The following is a 20904-nucleotide window of genomic DNA, read 5'->3' on the forward strand; positions in this document are numbered from 1 at the left end:
GCTGGGTGCGCAGCGGGGCGGGAGGCCCCCACGCCGCCCATTCCGCCTGGAGACCGTGGTCCCGGCCCGGCCACAGGGATGCGGCAAAGCATTGCGGTACGCGCCCGCGCCAGACTGCCTCTAGCCCCGGCGCAGCCTGCCCGAGGGAGCGCACCGGGGGCAGCCCGGGGGCCTCTGCTGCCCAGCCCCGAAATCCCGCTCCTGGAGGCTAGCGGAGATGCCGCTAGCCAGGTGGTGCGCTGTCGGAGCCGGATCTGGGGTGAGCATGCTAGGTTGGTGTTGTCCGAACCGGCAGGGGAGATGGAGCGTCTTGCTCTGGACCCGCTTGAAAGAGCTCAGTGGCGTGGTGGCTCTTGGTGGCCCACTTTGTTCTGGTCGTGTTTTGTTTTCCGCTTTTGTTTTGCTTTACTTTGTTTTCTCAGCTTTTCAAAATCGACCTTTTAGCAATCTGTTTTCCCACGAGTGAATCATTCATTGTCTGTACACTCGAAGGGAAAGGATAATTCACCCATTGCCACACTGAGGTAGAATTGAGGTAACTTTCCTGTGTGTTTTTTTCTTTTATTTCCGATGAACAACCTGAAACATCAGCCTTACCAATTATTTGCTTACCCACACATTTTAAGGCGAGTGAAGGAAACCTTTGCCCACTTCATATAGCAAGGTGACGGTAACATTGATTCCCTTTTCAAAATTGGGGTTAAACAATATAACCAGACGTTCTCCATCTCAACGTTCTGTACATGTACAATTCAGTGACTTTCATTACATTCATGTTGTGCAGCCATCACCATGTTTCCAAATGCCTCTACCCCCTCCCCCCGGGAAGCTCAGGATGGTTTCTTTCCTGTGGTTTTTAAAAAAATGTTCAGGGTTTGCTGGGGCCACGTGAATGGTGAATGTGCAGATTCCTTAGAGACACCCCATGCCTCTTTCCTGGCTTCGACCTCTTTTTTCTCCTAGCTCTTTGGCTTCCTCTCTCCGCGTCCCAGTCCCCATGGTCTCTTGCCCTTTGAGTCCTCCTCCTTCTCTCTCGGTGGAGAATCCCTCCCCCTCCCCTGCCTGCTCCTCCAGCTGCCTTTTGCTTGGCTTCCTCTGTTTCAGTGGAGCTGCATTTGGGAACTTCCCAGCTCATCCTTGTGCCGGTTCCCCCCTTCCACTGAAAGTAGAAATGACAAGGAAGGAGGGCAGTTCCTTATGCAATTTGAGATCTGTTGATGCTGCTTGTGTTTTTGTACGGAATTTGGGGTTTTCAGGGGGAGAGAGTGCTGTGTTTCTTGTCGATATATTTGGTGTGTGTGCCTTGTTTGATTGCTTGCTTGTTTTTAGTTCAGTTGCTTTTTCTTTTTATGTGTATTTTTGTTTGGAGGAGGAGAGTTAGTGACAAGAACAGAGTCCACTGCACCAGAATAGCTGTTGCAAGCCACATCAATAGCAAGTCAGAAGGCTCAAATGAAATGTTGCTCTTACATGAAAAAGTTGCTTCGGGTGATGTCATACTTCAGCATTAGTGCTTCTTTTGGCCTGCCAGTCATGCTGTTGTGCACAGGGGAAATGTAAGGGTATAGCGCAGCCCCGTTGAATCTGGGCAGTGCCCACCTTAGCCTGAGCCAAAGTACTTAGAATGCATATCTTCCTTGGTCAGGTGGCTAATACAGTGCCCTCCTTGAGACACGTTCAGGTTTTAGCACTAGCGGATTCCTCTTGGGCAAATAAACAAAAGAGTTCCTGTGTGTCACTTTTTTTTTTACCATCCTCTCATTGTACCTTCCTGGGCACTAGATTTATTTAATATTTGATGGTGACCGTACTGAAATTGGTGGCCCACTGGGAAAGGTTCTCATGGCCTGGAATGGCACCAATAAAATGCATGCCACGTGTGTTCTTTTTTAAGCTTTTCCACGAAACATTGCATTTATTGGTGTAGATATGCAATGTGCATGGTGTGCCCTGCACCGGCTTAATTTGCCAAGCAGTGAACTCCCCCAGCAAATGATTCCCCACGTGCCTATGGACAGGGCAAAGAGGTGGTAACATGTGGGGTGAGGGGAGCGGATATTTTGGAGCTGAGCCTTTTAGGAGGAACATTCGCTTAGCTGAAGCATTCTGGCCCTGCAGGCAAAGAAAAATACCTCTAGAATGACAGCCTGTGAACTCTTCTTCCTTGGCAGTGGCAAGCTGTGGGTAAAGGGAAGGAGACAAGCATTTCGAGTTAAGTGGCCATTGCACTTGGGTTCAAAGCACTACCTAAAGGGACTGGAGAGGGCCAAGAGGTAGGCCGGCTCCTTCTAGGGGTGGGAAGGTGCCTGGTGCTCAGCTAAGTGGTACAGGGACAAGGAGATGCCGTTCCTGCTTTCAGGGTCCCACAGACAAAAGGCTCCCCCCACCCGTTTGGGAGATGTCTGACAGGAAACTAAGATACAGTTTATTTGCCTAGAAATAAAAAAATTTGGACATACCCTTCAAAATGATTGTTCTAGAAGCCCGCAGAGCCATGTGTGCTTTGTAAGCCAGCAGTGTACAGGAGGGAACTGATTCATGGCATGATGCTTCACTGTGTGGACTGGAGCCCAAACAAAACTCTTACCAAGACTCCTTCCACCTTCATCTTCTGAGTAAGCCTCTCTATGGCAACCCAGCCCTCCATCACCATCCTCCACCTAGCCAGGGCTCAGATCTCGGCTCAGCCTCTTTCAAGCTAATGCCTAGGTAATGGGCAGTCAGAAATTGAAATGCCATTGTGGGCCTCAGGACACAGCTACTAGCATACTCCATGGTCTGAGGTCATTTGAGTGGATAGGAAACTCATGACCTGCACTCAAGGGCTGTGTTTGGTGGTCCTTCTACAGAAAATATTTTCAGAGGTCCTCTCCACCTCCTCACCCACTGCAACTATTTGTTGTGTGCTCTGAACATGCAAAATCCATAGGAATGAGATGGGGGACTGAGATCAAATGTATGGCACTGTTGGAGCCTATTGTTGCTCCACTAAGTGAGACTGCTTGGGGGTTCTAGGGCCGTCCAAAGCAAAAGCTCAGGATTGTAGCTGGTTGTTCACTATGATCTGCTTTAGACACACATCCCTTTGCAAGGAATGACCATTGAAAAACTGTTTTCTTTTTATTTTTTAGATTATTTCTCTTTATTCAGAAGCATAACATTGTTTGCTGATTGCAAGAAGATGTTTCTTTGGCTCTTTCTGATCTTGTCAGCCCTGATTTCTTCGACCAAAGCAGATGCTGGCCTCTCGGTGGACATTTGCAGCGCGTGCTCCTGCGTGTCAGTTGAGAATGTGCTCTATGTCAACTGTGAGAAGGTGTCCGTCTACAGACCGAATCAGCTGAAGCCACCGTGGTCTAATTTCTATCACCTCAATTTCCAAAACAATTTCTTAAATATCCTCTATCCAAATACCTTCTTGAATTTCTCACACGCAGTATCCCTGCAGCTGGGAAATAATAAACTGCAGAACATAGAGGGAGGAGCTTTTCTCGGGCTCAGTGCATTAAAGCAGTTGCACTTGAACAACAATGAATTAAAGATTCTCCGAGCTGACACTTTCCTTGGCATCGAGAACTTGGAGTATCTCCAGGCTGACTACAATTTAATCAAGTATATTGAGCGAGGAGCCTTCAATAAGCTCCACAAACTGAAAGTTCTCATTCTTAATGACAATCTGATTTCATTCCTTCCTGATAATATTTTCCGATTTGCATCTTTGACCCATCTGGATATCCGAGGCAACAGGATCCAGAAGCTTCCCTATATAGGAGTGTTGGAACACATCGGCCGGGTCGTCGAATTGCAGCTGGAAGATAACCCTTGGAACTGTAGCTGTGATTTGTTGCCTTTGAAAGCTTGGCTGGAGAATATGCCCTATAACATTTACATCGGAGAAGCTATCTGTGAAACTCCCAGTGACTTATATGGCAGGCTTTTAAAAGAAACTAACAAACAAGAATTATGCCCCATGGGCACGGGCAGCGATTTCGATGTTCGAATCCTGCCTCCTTCTCAGCTAGAAAACGGTTACACCACCCCCAATGGGCACACAACGCAAACATCCCTACACAGGCTAGTGACCAAGCCACCGAAAACGACCAATCCTTCTAAGATCTCCGGAATCGTGGCAGGCAAAGCCCTCTCCACCCGCAATCTCAGTCAGATTGTCTCTTACCAAACACGAGTGCCCCCACTTACACCTTGCCCGGCACCTTGTTTCTGCAAAACCCATCCTTCGGATTTGGGACTGAGTGTCAACTGCCAAGAGAAGAATATTCAATCCATGTCTGAGCTGATACCGAAACCCTTGAATGCCAAGAAGCTGCACGTCAATGGAAACGGTATCAAGGACGTGGACATCTCCGACTTTGCTGAGTTTGAAGGCCTGGATTTGCTCCATTTAGGGAGCAATCAGATCACAGCGATCCAGGGAGATGTCTTCCACAATCTCACTAATTTGCGCCGGTTGTATCTCAATGGCAACCAGTTAGAGCGACTCTCCCCCGAGATCTTTTCAGGCCTCCACAACCTGCAGTATCTGTACTTGGAATACAATTTGATAAAGGAGATCTTAGCTGGCACCTTTGACTCCATGCCCAACTTGCAATTACTGTACCTAAACAATAATCTCTTGAAGAGCCTGCCCGTGTACATCTTCTCAGGGGCCTCCCTGGCTAGACTGAACCTGAGAAACAACAAGTTCATGTACCTGCCCGTCAGCGGGGTGCTCGATCAGCTGCAGGCCCTCACCCAGATCGACCTGGAAGGCAACCCTTGGGACTGCACCTGTGACTTGGTGGCGTTGAAGCTGTGGCTGGAGAAGTTGAACGACGGGATCGTGGTGAAAGAACTAAAGTGTGAGACACCGGTGCAGTTTGCCAACATCGAGCTCAAGTCCCTCAAAAACGAAATCTTATGTCCTAAACTCTTAAACAAGCCATCCGCCCTGTTCACGAGCCCGGCACCGGCCATTACACTCACCACCCCACTGGGTCCAATCCGAAGCCCCCCCGGCGGCCCAGTGCCTCTGTCGATTTTAATCTTAAGTATCTTAGTGGTTCTCATTCTGACTGTCTTTGTGGCCTTCTGCCTTTTGGTCTTTGTGCTCAGGCGCAACAAGAAACCCACGGTGAAGCACGAAGGCCTGGGGAACCCGGAGTGTGGCTCCATGCAGCTGCAACTGAGGAAGCCCGACCACAAAAGCAACAAGAAGGACGGGCTGAGCACTGAAGCGTTCATCCCCCAAACCATAGAGCAGATGAGCAAGAGCCACACGTGTGGCTTAAAGGAGTCGGAGACCGGCTTCATGTTTTCCGATCCCCCGGGACAGAAAGTCATCCTGCGAAACGTGGCGGAGAAAGACAAAGAGTTATTACATGTAGATTGCAGGAAGAGACTGAGCACCATTGACGAGCTGGATGAATTATTCCCGAGCCGAGATTCCAATGTGTTCATTCAGAATTTTCTGGAAAGCAAGAAGGAATACAATAGCATAGGGGTCAGTGGCTTTGAGATCCGCTATCCAGAAAAACAGCAAGACAAAAAAAACAAGAAGTCGCTAATAGGAGGCAACCACAGTAAAATCGTGGTCGAGCAAAGGAAGAGCGAGTACTTTGAACTGAAAGCCAAACTTCAGAGTTCCCCCGACTACCTACAGGTCCTGGAAGAGCAAACCGCTTTGAACAAGATGTAGGTCATGCAATCTTAATTCATACAGAGGACATTTATTTCATGATGAAAGTGCCTTTTGTTGACTTCTAACTTCCAAATACTATATTATCAATAGGCATAGAGGCAGGTGTTTCCAAGGGTGTCTCGTTAACTGTAGCTGCAAAGATGTGTCAAGTAGAAGCGACTTTCTTTAAATAGATTTTACTACAGAAAACCTATACTGTGGAGTCCTGTGGGGATACTGCAAACTCTATTGCCAAAGGGATGCTTTATACACATCATACACTGAATTTAACCTCAAGAGGCGAATCTGTTTTGTACCCTAAATGCAAAGCCGTCGTCTCTTTGTGCTTGGGAACGCCAACTCAAGAAGACTGGTACCAATGTGGGTACGTCAGCTGGGTCCTTCATCTTGCACGTAGATTAAGTTGGTGGAACTGGAAGAATCCTTTTGAATTTGTGGCATTGTAACAACTCTGTTTAAAGATTATCTGAACAGTCAAAAAAGATTAAAAAAAACCCACAAAAAGAAAAAAACCCCACAAAAACAGCATGCAAAGAGAGAACTTCTATTCGATAGTATTTGTAAATTGGTAACCTTTATGGCCTGCATCTTGAAATCGCTGGATTTATAATGTTAAATTGTGCAAATATTTGTTTCAGATATACCATGCATTACGTAACTATACAATAAATCTGAAAACTTTAAGCATTACCTGTCTATACATAAAAAGAAAAAAAAACCTAAAAGAGGAGTAATCAAAGTGAATTACCTAGCGTTCGTGGTGATCTGAAGAAATATGTGATGTCTATCAGAATTAAACCTGGCTCAAATTAACTAACATTAGAGTTTGTTCTCAGTTATGTGAAATACCCACAATCCTTAAAGGTTGTCCAAAATTAGCAAAGTGCTTACCGTGTGAGCGCACCCAAAGCTATTTTTGTAACATAATTCATATTTATGAAGTACTTTGTATACTAAATAGGAAAATATGTACTCCTTAATATGTATTTAATATGCCTGACTTGTTTTCCTGATCACAATGAATTTATCAGTAAGTATCCATTTAGACAGAAAGAAAAACAATATGCTAAACTGAAATTACAAGTGATGTGTATAGAACTACCCTGGACATTGTGATCAGGTATGATTAAAAGACAAAAACAAAAAAAACCAACAAAACTGAAATACACAAAAAAAGTTCTGTGCTATTCTTGTGAAATTAGCATATTACCTTCAGATTTGTTACCAGTCGTGCATTTTAAAAATAGGTTCTTTAGTTTTATAGTATCTTGTCTGGGCAATTGTTATTTGCCATCAGTTGTCTTGCTTTTCAGGATTCTATGAACTTAATTCCAATAGTTTTCACTATGAGTAAAAGAAAATTAATGCATAAGGTTAATAGTCCTATCTTGTATGCATCAGTATCCTGTTCTTTCATCATTCTGACTACTATCAGATAATCAAGTAGAACAGCAAACACCATGGTAATCTTGGCTGTCCAAGCCACATTGTAAAATGCTTTCATTGGTCTCTGATGACTTCACAGTTTGCAACTACAAATGATAAGCTACTGTGTTTGCGTGTGTTAAGTTCTAAGTCAAAACTGGTCAAAGGAATGAAATACTTGGTATGGGAGATAGTTGAAGATTCTTGAGGAGCTCCCAGTTCGCAAGGTGACATCCAGAAACACATTGCCTTCTCAGCCTGCCTCCATATCTATATATTTTGTGTGTGTGCGCTCCATCTCTTACAATTACTCTATTAATCTGTAAGAAGACCAACAAGGTAAGTGTAGAATTCTCCATGAATTTCTAGTGGCAGATATTTTGGTGCAGCTTCCAAATTGATAGTAGGGTTATGTTATAACAGCAGTCCCATTTTTAGTTACTAATTATCAGGGCTTTCTGTGTTTGTTCCAAGATGAAAACTTGACATTTTTGGAGGGGTGTATGTGGGTATGTGTGTGTTTGGGTATATATGTGTCTGTGTAGATAATTTGGAGTGTTTGTGGTTTTGTTTTTGTTTTTTTAAGTAAGAAAACAAAGTTCTCTCCACCTGTATGTGCTGGTGCTCTTAAAACTTTAATGTTTAATTTTCATGACAATGTCTGTGAAAACTTTATATGAATATACAGAAATCCAAACAAATCATTGCATTCCATGATCATGAAAAGAGACATTATGATATGTGCCCAACAGCTTGTTTTCATCTACAATTTCATACGGACTTTTGATATGCTATTACCATGCATGCATGCCCCCGTGGATTAAAGGGCTCCTAATGCGTCCTGACAGGATAAAGATATAAAGACGCAAACACTTCAAAGAAGGTGTTTTAGTTGATCCTGTCAATGAAGTATGGATTGAGGAATCTTAAGTAGACACTTCTGGGAGGAGCCGGAAAGCTCCCTCTCTGATCTGGGGAGAATAGGTCATTGGAGTGATGCCTCTTATTCAGTGTGGGGTTGCTTTGAAGATGTTTCAAGGTTTCTGCAGAGTTGTCAATAACGAGAGTACCTGCCACCATCTCAAAGCTGCCTGTAGCATATTGGCTATTTCATACTCTTCTGCTGAAAGGTGTAAATTTCTAACTTTTTTTTTCTAATGAAAAGTAATATCACTATGTGGTTCTTTGGAGGCTCTCATTGTAAATGAATGATAGCAGCAACCCATTGGTTAAGGTTGATATATGTTCCTTAACTGAAGTCATTGTGCTTACATTATACAGTGTGTCCTGTTTTGCACTGGTCTCATCAATTCTACTCGTCCGTTTTATGATACTGTAGTTCTGCATAAGTTTTGAGTTTCGTGCCAGAGAAGTTAAAATCCTGTATCTACATTTTGTTGGTTTTCAACTATAACCTTGATGTTAGTTTCACCCCTTGAGAACTGAGATATATGTTGGTCCAGCATTTTTAGTGGAACTTTGATTCAGCTCTAGAAGAATCCAAGAATGCTCCTTTGCACGTTGCTGTGGTGCATCCCGGGCTTCTTGGCATCGTGTTCCTGTGAGTGGACTCTTTTAGATCAGTTGTGAATTAAAGTAGACCATCTGGAATCAGTGGAGGGGTGGAGATAATATATTGTGTCCGTGTAATATAAATCAAGTTTTAAATTATTTTTTTATGAAATCAATAAAGATGATTCAATTCTTTAAAAGTAAATCTTTGTGAAATTTTATGAGAAAGCAGCTATTAAAGTACAGTGATCCAAGTCTATAAGGCAATTTATATTCGATATTTAGTTTTCCATTCTGAATAATAAACTGAATAAATGTATTCATCAGAAAACCATTGAAAACCGGCTTTCTTTTGTTGTTGTTGCTTTTTAGCATTTAATTTTTTTAAGCCATAAGGATGCATCAGTTATACAAAGCATGGCCTCACGAGTCAACATCAACAGGTATTTGAGAGTTAACAGAAAACAGCAAGAAATGTATGGCAGCAATGATAATGTTGTTTGCACGAATTGTACATTGACATTGTATGAAATGAGCACAGTGAGTTATTTTATTTTGTTTTGTTTTTAATGTCGCATCCAAAGAGCTGGGGAGAGAGTATATTAAGAATGTATTTATAATCACTATTTTGAAATAAAGAAAATACCTTGTATTGTTTTTACCCTGATATGAGTATGAGTATTTGAGATTAGTTTATAAGACAAAAAAAATCGATTTATGCTATAAGCGCTAATGTAAACCACCAAAAGGAATTGTTTTAATGACTTTTGTTTGCTTTTAATAATCTCAAAAGTATTAGAGAGAATTTATTAAATGCCATTTTTATGAAAGTATTAATAAAATTGTTTGCTATAATGGTATTTCTGAAGCCAGAGTTTGTTAAGTATATATTTATCTTTCCATTACTTTTCAGAAGAAATAAAGCTGTAACCAAACTGATGATTTCCCCCTCTAGATTCGAGGGTAAGGTATATAGCTGTAGAGTACGGTCTGTATTCAATATCATCGATAAATCTGTTAAGGGTTTCCAACCCCCACCCCCTGCCCAAACATCTTTGCAATCTGTGTTCTTTTCAACTGGCAGCCCCAAAGGAGAATCGTCAGGCAGTGCCAAGAGCGATATGTTTTGATTCTTGTCCATTCTCCATCACTTGGAAACTGACATCATTGCAGACATGCAGATATTAGTATTCAACCTTAACTATCTTCTCAGACAGCTATAAAAGAGCTTCAGGGCGGCTGTCATCTGAGGCCAGCTCAACTAAGTTAAGCATTTATGGGGTGAATTGTGATTTTTTTATGTGGCTCCTTCAAAGATGACCAAAATTATCAATCTATCACTATACCAAAGATTGTGGTTAAAAAAAATGAGTCTCATGTGTCATAGCTGATTTGAGGGAATGAAAGAATATAAAAAGACTCTGGTAACCAGTAGAGCGGGTTTAAGGCATGTTTATGTACAGGAAGAGGTATAAAAAGAATACAAATTAATTAAATTGTTGTGGCCTTCGGTCTATACCTAGCAATGCAGAAGGTGTGGAAAGTCTATATAGCATATGCAAGTGCCTTTGGACTCAATGTCTTATGTGTCACAGAGATATGTAACTTATTTTCGTTCTTTGTGGGCCCTGAGCAGAGAGCTTTTGAAGGCTCAGCTAATCAGTTATGTGGATGAGTGGCATCAAATCAAAATTTGGACTCATTTCCAGTGCTCATACAATTAGTCACTGTGGTCAGGCTCAGTAAAACTATTCCTGTTTGTGGCCTGACTTGCTGAGAATAATGAACTGCACATTCTCAAGCTCACCTGGTAATTGCTAACCCACTGCGTTAGATTTGCTAGGGAGCTGACTTTTGTCCAGTTGAAGACAAATCAGAAGCTCAATGCATTTTTAAAAACTTATTCTGTACAAAGCTGCTCTGAACCTATTTTTGAATTTCATTTGGACCTTTCTGCCACTGGGCGACAGGTTTGTGTTTCAGAAAGGGGAAATCAAGGAAAGCCACCCATGCCGTCCATTGTAATCGAAGAGGATGGCTTTACCTTTCGCAGCCAGTCTCCTCCACTCTCCCTGTGGAAGGAGAAAGGGGTGCTTTGAGTCAATCATTGAAGTTCTTGGACCTAAACAGTTCTATAGAAAATGAAAAGATTCAAACATCCCTTTAATTCAGGATTACCAAATCCAGGAAAGACGTGTTCAGCCACTCCTTCGGTTTCCTCGTGTGGACACTGGCTAAAGTGCTGCTCGTTCTGGCCATTTCAATAGGGCCAGAAAACTGCGACCTCAAACAGCTGAGGAATAGGGCTCTCAGACCGAGAATATGGACATGTAATAAAAAAATATGCAGCATCATTGTAAACTAGTTGTAGGAAGGAAATCATCATTTAACGTTTCTGAACAATATATTTATCTCAGCATCTCACAAATCCTAGGTCATGTCAGAAGCTGTCGGTGACCAGCCTAAGGAAGCCTAGTTATTGAGTGGCACCTGCTCATGGAACCCTTTGAGGATCAGAGTAAACTCTGCCATCCTGACTAAGAATTGAACTGTATCATCCCATCATTTCTTGTGAACTGAACCATTGTGGCAAAAGCTCAGAGTATCCAGCCACTTTAATGCTGTTTTCACAAATAAAAGTTTTTGCTTTGTTTTCTTTCCATATGGGTTCTGTTTGTAGCCATTCCTTGTGTTTATTCTAATTCTTAAACTGGAAGTAGTGAAGCTCAAATTTACAAAGAAATGCAAATCATCTGTCTCTTAGCTGATGTCTTCGTTCTATTTCTTTACAAGTATAGGCCAGATCTACCTATACACTTTCTTATACCGTACACACACTCAGAGGAATGCATACAAATAGCTTTAGACAAAGGGAATGGCTATGATGTAACCAAATAAAATGCTCTGCCGCACTATCAAGATTATTGTTTAACTACCATAGTTATGGGGACCCAAATGATAATTGGCCTGATTTTTCCTCTTAAATGGGAAGCAGACCACACTGTCATATAATGTAATATACGTAGAAAGCAGGTCCAGCAAATCTTCCAGACATTCCTTGAGCTGTAGTAACACCTACTGCCTTAGGATTCTGTTTAGCTGTTAATTATATGCAAACTCAATCACTGAGCATTACTACACATATGTAGTAACTAAATATTATTCAGCAAACAAGCAAATTGTCAGGTCATTTATGTCCAAAATCTAGAACCTTGGGGTGATGATTTAATGAGGAAATTGTTAGAAAAGAGAAGATTTTTTTATCCCCCTTAAGGATGAAGAGTTGATTGACAATTATTGACTCAAGACGTATCAAGGAGGAGAAAGGCCAAGGAGTATTAAGAGGAAAGAAGTCTGCTGAGCAGGTACTCATAGAACTCAGAACCTAATTACTGAAACGGAGCCATAGTAAAATCTGTCAAACCTTAGAATTTTCTTATTCCCTGTGTCCCTGCCTTATTCTTTAAATACATAGATATGAAATCTAGGCTGTGTCAACACATTCCTAGTAATTCCTTCATTAGTGATGAATTCCTAAGTCATTGGTCAAGTACAAGAGCCAGTTCTCTTTTTTACTCTCCCTGGTTGACTGACACGGTGGATTTATTGTCAAGGGTCTTGAGACAGCTTTAGTTGGCAACAGCGATAAGTAGTATTTGTGTGCAATGAGGAGAGGCTGTGAAGCACGAGGGTGGCACACAATACGCGGGCATTTCCATAGGGAGCCAAAGACACTGGCATCAACATCGTGGTTCTCGATCTCGTGGTAAAATGCTGCTAGGCTTCATTTGGGGTTTTCAGTTCAATAAAAAGGACCAAGTGCATGCTTGAGAAGCCATTTCCTGCAAGAATCCCCAGGAAACCTTGTATTTGCCACGGATCCCCTTGCTCCATAGCGGGATGTGTCTCATTTGCCAAGGCCTCCCTGCAGGAATTTCTTCTCTTCTGCTGGGTCTGAACAGCCAATGCCATCTATGGCACGAGTTACCTCAGGCAGATTATTTCTCACTCTGGTCTGGCAGTCAGTGGCAATACACACGCACAAAAGCTATGATTAGAAATCCACACATATATTCACCATTGCGATGCCCACAGAGGTTTCTTCTGTTGTGTATGGCTCGCGCCTGTATTCACCACTTATCCTACAATCCCCAGCAGCTACTGATAGTTGTATTCTTGGCTCTCCTTCCAACTGGTAGGTAATCTCAGTCCTGGAAACAGTTCTTTATCGAAAGACTCATCACACCTCTCTCTGCTTATTTCCTTCTGTAGCTTAAAGAAAGATATATCAATTAGTACAGGAAGTGATGAATTGAGAAGGAAGTCTTGTAGACACACACAACACCATGATGAGAAAGTGGAGTGAGTGATTAGAACGAAGCCCACTGCAGGACGATCCTTACTGTGTTTTAGATGCCCTGCCTTTGCGATTGGAATGCAAGGCTCCAGCTCATGAGCTGGGCCAGAGAAGCCAGTTTTCACTCTGGCGCCCTGGCAGTCACTAAGGAAGTAGATTATTGCTGACATGTGAGCAGGTTAGCCATGTGTTCCCACACACATGCAGCTATTTTCTGATGGTATTCTCATTTCAGATCATATGCATTTGCTCAGTTTGGCATTGCCCTTGCAATGCTGCCCTATCTAGTCTCCCCATGACAATGCACACAGCAACTGACCCCACCTCCCTAGTTAACTCAGCAGTTACACAGAGGTGTGCAGTGAAAACTACATACAACCATCGGGATGAAGAGGACAATTAGTATGTTCTTTAAAAAAATACAATAATAATAAATGGGTTTAAGACAGCCACCATGGACATCTTTTTGTCACAGGACATTATGGGAGACCCACCTCACTTTGAAGTTGGCTTCTGGTGGGCGTAGATACATGTGCCTCGGCTCCTGGCCAGCAAGTGCGCCCCTGCACCATCATCCTGGTGGCCGAGGCTGTGCTGCAGTGCCGAGGGTGTGCGCACTGACTCGGTGATTTCATCACACAGGCAGCTATTATTTCAGCTGTCTATTTGCCTACAAACTAATCGGAAAAGCCTGTTTTCTGCTGCAAATATGATTTCGAAAGCTGAGAGAGAACTGTTGGAGGGGCCGTCGCTCATTCTACATATTACCAAAGTAGGAATAAATAAAAAGCTCTTTGGGTAATAGTCATTGTCAATAGTTAGGGAACCCCAGCAGATGATGGGAGTATATAGTGTCATTGAAATTTCAAATAAAAAAAAAAAGAAATTTCAAATCCAATAAACCCAAAGCCAAACGTCTTACTGTCATCTGACTCACAGCAACCCCGTAGGGCCATGTCGAACTTCCCCAAAGGGTTTCATGAACTGTACTCTTCACAGAAGTAGACTGTCGCATCTTTCTCCCATGAAGTAGCTGATGATTTCAAACCATTGACCTTTCAATTAGCAACAGAGCATTTTCTCCACTCTACTACCAGGGCTTTGGAAGTCAGATAGGATGGTCTATATCCCAACTGATACTAAAGAACAGTTAGGGTGAGAGAAGGAACGTGATTTGACCTGGTCTGGTGTCAGACCTGATTCTCCTGTCTCAGAATCAGGAAGTTCTTGTGAGGACAATTGAAGATCCGTGGGTGGGCTTCAAGGAGACCTAACAAGGCACCGTAAATATGCTCCATAAGGTTTGACAACAAGGTCATAAATGGAATGAGCTAGAGAACAAGTACCAAGCACGTTATCTGTGGAAGTATCCAAGGTTTGACTGGTTCTGACGAGGAGGGTGGCTTTTTCCAAATCAGTTATTTTCAGTATAAAGTTGTACAACACGATCTTAGAAGATATTCTGCTAAGGCCATATTCCTAGGATTCCATGGGGCATCCATTAAAAGTCATATATCAAATAATGAATCAATGGCAGTTTAATTACCAATAGGTAATGTCTAGCAAATGAATAACCTAAACTTTCAGGTAGAAAGATATTAGTCATCATGTTAGAATTAAACATTCCCTCTGGTTTGGAGCATTTTTATTTTGAGTATTAGCATCCCACAAAGTATAGTCCCTAATGTTTGAAAATTTTACCAAGGAAAAACCAAAAAACAATATCAAACAACCTCCTTTGTACATTGTACTGAAGATGGCACTATAGTAACAACCTCGCACTCAAAATGGTCAGATGTGCTTGTATTTATTATTTGTTGAGCTTGGCAAATGGATCTAAGGGTTAGTTTGTTGTGATATCATTTTCTCTGCTTGAAGCTGGCTTTATTTTTTTTAATTATTATTTGTCTTCAATTAGAAAGAATTAAAATTTATTCAAAAACTATTTAGTTCAGGTTATAGCTCAACAGGCTATATGAAGGATAGCCACTCCGAATTATCTGAACTAGAAAAAAGATACTATCAGAAAGTATTATTTGAATTTTATTCCACAGAAAGAACATTTTCTTTTTTAAAAGCCTGGTAGGGAGATGGTGAAATCTTCAGGCCTCAAGGTATTTTGTTTGTTTGCTTGTGTTGTTCAATATGAAAGATTCTGGGTTTCACTAGGCGGAATTTGAAAGGCAACCGTCTCCTTACCATCCACTGTGGTCCTATAAAAAGTGGCTACTGTGAATTTGCTGTATCCTTTCATCACAAAGCATATTCCCTTAGGTATTAGTAAATGACTCAAAATTAGCAGTTTTACACCCTGAAATCACACTTCACATCTGAAATGTCACAGTGTTAAATGCATAAATAACCTCTGCCTAATTGATTCTCTGTGTAAACAGAGAAGAAGAGAGGAAAGATACGCATAATGAGTTTGATTTGTTGCTAATGTGACCAGATGCCCATCAGAGCAAGGACTCTCCACCCACTGGACTCCCCTTTTTGTTCATCTCAAGTGTCCATGGATGACACTCTGTTCTTCCTGTACATAGGCTGTCACACAGGTCCTCTTGCGGGACCAATCCAAAAAATTACTTCTATGGAGTCAATTTCCATTCATAGCAATCCTTTCGGACAGCGTGGAGTGCCAGGTGGGTATAAGCTGGTGACTTAGCAGTTAGCAGCTCAGTGCTTAACCACTGTGCCACTAGAGATTTTGACAGGCAAAACAAACAAATACATAGAACCACTGCCATTGATTCTCACTCATAGCGACCCCATAGGACAGAGTAGAATGGCGTCCTAGGCTTTCCTAGATATTTGACCTTGAAGGGAGCAGACGTCTCCTCTTTTTCCCATGGGTCAACTAGAGGATGTTGGCTTGATCTGCCAGACTCTTGGCCAGCACTGTCATGCTTAACCCACTATGGTACCAGAATCCTGTCTCTTGGGACAGTGACGATGTATTTCAAACGCAATCCCCTGCTCCCATTGAAAGATTCTCTATTGTGTTTGGGGCATAATTTTTCACACCTAATTCACATTCAGATACCAAATTTAGATGCAGCTAATTCACATGCATCACACTATATGAGTATGCTCACCGTTATTTGTAGTTTCAACAGAGGATATCAAAGGGTAGAGGATACAGGGATGGTAATATTTTTGTCAACAGCAGTGTTGATACTATTGGGTCTGAGTGAAGCTGATTAAAAAAAAAAAGAGTAGGGGAAAGATCCTATCCGTAGAACCAGTGGTGGCATTTTAGGCCTGGGATAGGCAGTGGAGTCAGAAACCTTCAACCACGGAATGAGCAGAGCTCGGATAGCACAGATCAATGGGAACTGTAAGACTGACCAAAACCTACCCTCTTAGAAGCATCCTGGGCAATTCCTCTTTATATTACATTGTGATAATCATTGCTTTTGAAGTGACGTGGAAGAGAGTGTGCCTACAAGAAAGAAATCATAACCAGACAGCTAGGAGGAAAACCAGGAGACTGTAGGGCCTTGTGAGCAAGGCTGCTTACAGGTTTTCGGTGCTCTTCTGGTCATACTTAGTCCCACTTGGATTGTATCCAAGACAGATGTCAGAACAGCTGTGAGATTTCACACTCTTTGAGGAGATGGAATCTTAGCTAGAAATGCTACAAGAGCATCTTAGGGAAAGGGTGAGCTGAGAAATAAGAGAATTAAGACCAGAATAATGGGGAAACTGGAATGCAGAGATCAGTATAAGGGGGTCTTTTGGATTCCAGCAGGGAGGCAAGGAAAGAGTAAAAGCAGCAGCAAGGCCATATGGAGAGCAGAAGGTCAAAGTGGGCACCTGCAGCCATCAGCAAAGAGTGTGAGGGGTGGGCTGGGGTGGGGTTTGACTTTCACCAAGCTCCATTACTATTGAAGATATTTGTGTCCAGTGGTCCTATCCTGCTGGGCATGTGGAACAAAAGGGCTTGGAGTATCACCTCAGCCATTGAAGCTGAAACAAGTGCAAGGTCTGCTGTTGTGGGGTCTCTCCAGCTGGTGGCTGGCACCTGCAGTCTTAGGGTGACTTGGCAGTCTGGAGGATTCTACCCTTAAACCTATGAGCTCTGACCTCATGCCAGGTGCTCCATATCAAGAAAAAAAGTACTACATGCGTAGCTGATGGCAGAGCACAGGAGCACAGAATGGGCAATCGATGGAGATGGCAATTAATACTTAAAGATTGGTTGCAGAAAAGTGTGGTTTGATTTTTCCAATACCCAATCACTATCATCACTAATATGGACTGTTTTTTACTACTGGTTGTGTCATATACCTAAGACCCAATGGGATGAAATAAAAACTTGTGAAACACAGTTCCAGAAGACAGATAATAAGGGTCTAGAAGATGGAGGGAGAAATACACCAAAAGACATTGAGGGAGAAGAGTCAATGATGACCGAAAGTAGCGAAGACCAAGAGATCAATAACATATTGACGGCTTGAATAAAGACAGAGTGTGGGGAGAGGGAATTCATTCATTTAAGAAATAGTCCAGATGCATCATTCCTGATTCACAAACATGAATAAAATGTTCAATCTGACGCTATAGATTTTCTGATCCCATGAACACAAGACTTGCACATGTAAGACCTATGCACAAGTTTGTATTGTGTGATCTAGAAAGTCATAAATGTCATAAGAAAAAGAAAAGCTTCATTCCATATGTAGGGTTCAAGAATGGCAAATGTTCTAATAAATCCAAGACATACAGATAGGTGACAATGAGAGTGAAGGAGACTACCTAAGCAAAGGCCCAGATCTGGAAGTGTCTAGAAAGCATTTGTGGCACAGTCCCCCCAGGTTTAGCTAGGCAAGTATATATTCTTCAGGCTTCTTCTGACAGTAAGTAACAGACAACCAACTGAAATACTGAGGCTAAAAGGGAAATGTATTGGAAATATTCTAAGGGATCTCACATAACTTGGAGAAGGGCAAGGAAGGAGGACAACTGTCCACAAGGTCATTGTAACCACAGAGCACTACCAGACACTTCTGTCCTGCTCACATCGCTACCTTTCTCTGAAAGTATGATTCCTCTCCTGCTGCACACTGGCTTCTTTCAGATGGTAGAGGACTTGGCTGCTGACATCCTCAGGACCTCATATATTTATCACCAGCGAAAACTGAGCTGTCCTCTATGCTTCCAGCCTTCAAATTTGGGGAAACTTAGATTTCCAGAGTGGTTGAGGTCAGATGCTTTCACCTTGACAAATCAATACTGGCCAAGTGCAACAGGACCTGTGCATGTGGTGCCACATTGGTCCTAGGGTTTCACTGAGGCTTCTTGTACTTTGCTCTCCATTGTCTCCATCTTGAAATTCTGTTAGAATGCATGATGAATGGACAAAACTTGCCTATTTCCCATTGGAAGATAAACTTAAGCCATATCCATTTGAAGGACAGAACCTGCTAACAAACACCTGCAGTGAGAATGTGGAGTCCCCTTTCAAACAAGAAGAGCAATGTGAAAACCAGAAACCCAAGCTCAAGCCATACTGGCCCAGAAGACCTGCTTTCCATAAGCCTTGCCTGCCTAGTGGTTATGCAATGGGCTGCTAACTGCAAGGTTAGCAGTTTGAAACCACCAGCTGCTCCACTTTCTTCTCTCATAAAGAGTTATCGTCTTGGAAACTCACAGAGCAGTTCTACCCTGTTTCACAGAGTCGCTGTACGTTGGAATCGAAGGGATGGCAGTGAGTTTGGTTCTTTTGGCTTAACATGCTCAAGGAAACATATTTTGATGAACAAGAGCTACTCCATCTTCCTTGGGTATCAGTATTCAATAAGCCTTCTCCGCTTCCCTTCTGCTCTGCCTCATAAGTTGGCTTACTTGCAACAGGCTGCCCAAATCACCCACTTTGCATGAATACTTGGCATTGAACTGATAAGCGCAAAGTTAGTGGTTCAAACTCATGAGTCACTTCACTGGAGAAAAATGAGACCGTTTGCTCCTATCATATTGCTCAGAATCGACAGTGAGCCTAAGTGATCTCATTCAGTTCCATTCAGTCTTTAAATAGTAGCAAGCATGGACAACTCCCAAATGTATAGCTTCAGCCTGGACCTCTCCCTTGGTGGGACTCCTACCTGCAAGGGTAAGCCATTGAAACCACCAGCCACTCCGCAGGAGAGAGAGGAGGCTTCCTACTCCTGTAAAGAGCTAGTCGGGGAAACCCCCAGGGACAGCTCCTCTGTGGCCCAGAGAGTAGCTATGAATCGGAAGGAATCCACTCCTTAGCAGTGAAGGTTTTGTTTTGTTTTGAGATAGGGCCCCATGGGGAGCTCTAGGGGTATAATGGGCTCTGCTTGGGCTGCTAACCATGAGTTTAGCAGTTTGTAACCACCAACAGCTCTGTGGGAGAAAACTAAGGGTTCCTATTCCTTTAAAGAGATACAGTCTTGGAAACCCACAGGGGAGTTCTATCCTGCCCTATAGGGTCACTATGAGTCAGAATCAATTCAGTGGCAGAGTTTTGAGATTCATGGGGCCCTACACAATCTAACACCTATTACTTTTCTGACATAATAACCCTCATTCACTTTGTTCTGTGTCTACTTTCTTTTTTTTTTTTCTGTGTCTGCTTTCTTGAGGTTCTTCAAACGTGTCATTTACATCTCACCTCCTGGTTATTGCACTAGTTGTTTTTTGGTTGTTTTTTTTTCCTGTCTGGGACACTTTTTCCCTGGTGAGCTTTATATTCTACTCCTTCACCTCATTAAAATCTTAGCTCAAATGTTCTCCTCTTGCAGCCTGCCATGACCAGTTAATTATAGTTGTAACCTGACCCCAGTATTTCCTGCCTCCCCCTTACCTTGTGCTGCACCTCCCCCTTCATGGCACATTGTATTTACTACATTATTAGTGTTCATCTTCCTTTTCTATACTATACATTCCAGGAGAGCAGTGATTTTCATCTTTTTTGTTTATGGAGTTGACTCAATGGCAGCGCATTTAGTTTATAAATCCCTAGTACCCAAATCAATACCTGACAAGAGGTAGGTGTTTAATCTTTCACCTGAAAAGAGCGGATGAGCCTATGAGAAGCTGATGGTTCTCGTTTGCAATCTACAGTTAGGAGGTACATGAGTGAGGGCCCTGGGCTGTGGAGAGAGAAAGTACCAAAAGAAGGAAGGGATTGTTCCCACAGGCGAAAGAAGCATTCCACAAGGCTTGGTGGCCATGTGACCTCCTCTCTGACACGGATGAACAGAGCTCTCCTCTCAAGGCTTACGGATACTCTATTAGTCAGCTGTTCCACCGGAGAAAATCCAAAATCCAAACCCCCAAACAAAAGCCATGTAGTCAATGCTGGCTCCTAACAACTTCCTGTGGGTTTCGGAGACCATAATTATTCACGGGAGAAAGATGAGGCTTTCTGGCCCCGTGGAGAGTTACAGTCTCAGTTCTAGAGGGTTGCTCTGAATCAGAACCGACTCTATGGCAGTGAGTTCCCTTGACAATATTGAACTGTACCTAAGCACTGTACTCCTGGAAAATAGCAATGGTTAAGAATACCCCCTCGATCCTTTTGTGTTCATGGGAAAAGAGATTGCTATGAGCAAACATTTATTTATATAGGACAGGTGTGGGGAACTTTTTTTTCTGCCAAGAGCCATTTACGACGTATTGATAACATCATGTACAGACCATCCTGGTCAAAAATGTAATGAACTAGCTTCAAATGTGATGGCTGGATGTGCTTCTCTTTGGTTCGGCGTGTGGTATCAGCTGGTATTTATGATTTCGAGGGCCTTACCCAGTCTAAGGGTCAGATGTTCCCCACCCTTCTGACAAGTCAAGACATGGCCCGGCTGACGAGTCCATTTTGCACACCTGTGCAGAAGTAGATGGTCTCTTCTTTCTTCAGGGGTGGGTTCTGGTTTAGGGTACAAAA

The 20904-nt window shown here is 42.7% G+C and overlaps 1 protein-coding gene and 1 non-coding gene across 2 annotated transcripts in view; both read left to right on the top strand.

Moving 5' to 3' along the window:
• The window catches only part of SLITRK4 (SLIT and NTRK like family member 4), an 11320-nt gene extending 1817 nt beyond the window's left edge, over nt 1-9503 (top strand). Inside the window, exon 2 of the mRNA XM_004713362.2 lies at nt 3132-9503. Within this exon, the coding sequence (XP_004713419.1) occupies nt 3182-5695 (2514 nt within the window). The 5' untranslated portion in view covers nt 3132-3181 and the 3' untranslated portion in view covers nt 5696-9503. The remainder of the gene's footprint in view (nt 1-3131) is intronic.
• Nucleotides 9504-16128: 6625 nt separating this feature from the next.
• Nucleotides 16129-16186, top strand: LOC115869070. Its single transcript, XR_004045976.1, has one exon. It is a non-coding gene; the product is annotated as a small nucleolar RNA SNORD56 (small nucleolar RNA).
• Nucleotides 16187-20904: the final 4718 nt, after the last annotated feature.

Source organism: Echinops telfairi, unplaced genomic scaffold (genome assembly GCF_000313985.2).
Source record: "Echinops telfairi isolate 266 unplaced genomic scaffold, ASM31398v2 ScPeMD7_20;HRSCAF=75, whole genome shotgun sequence".
In the NCBI taxonomy this organism is placed as follows: domain Eukaryota; kingdom Metazoa; phylum Chordata; class Mammalia; order Afrosoricida; family Tenrecidae; genus Echinops; species Echinops telfairi.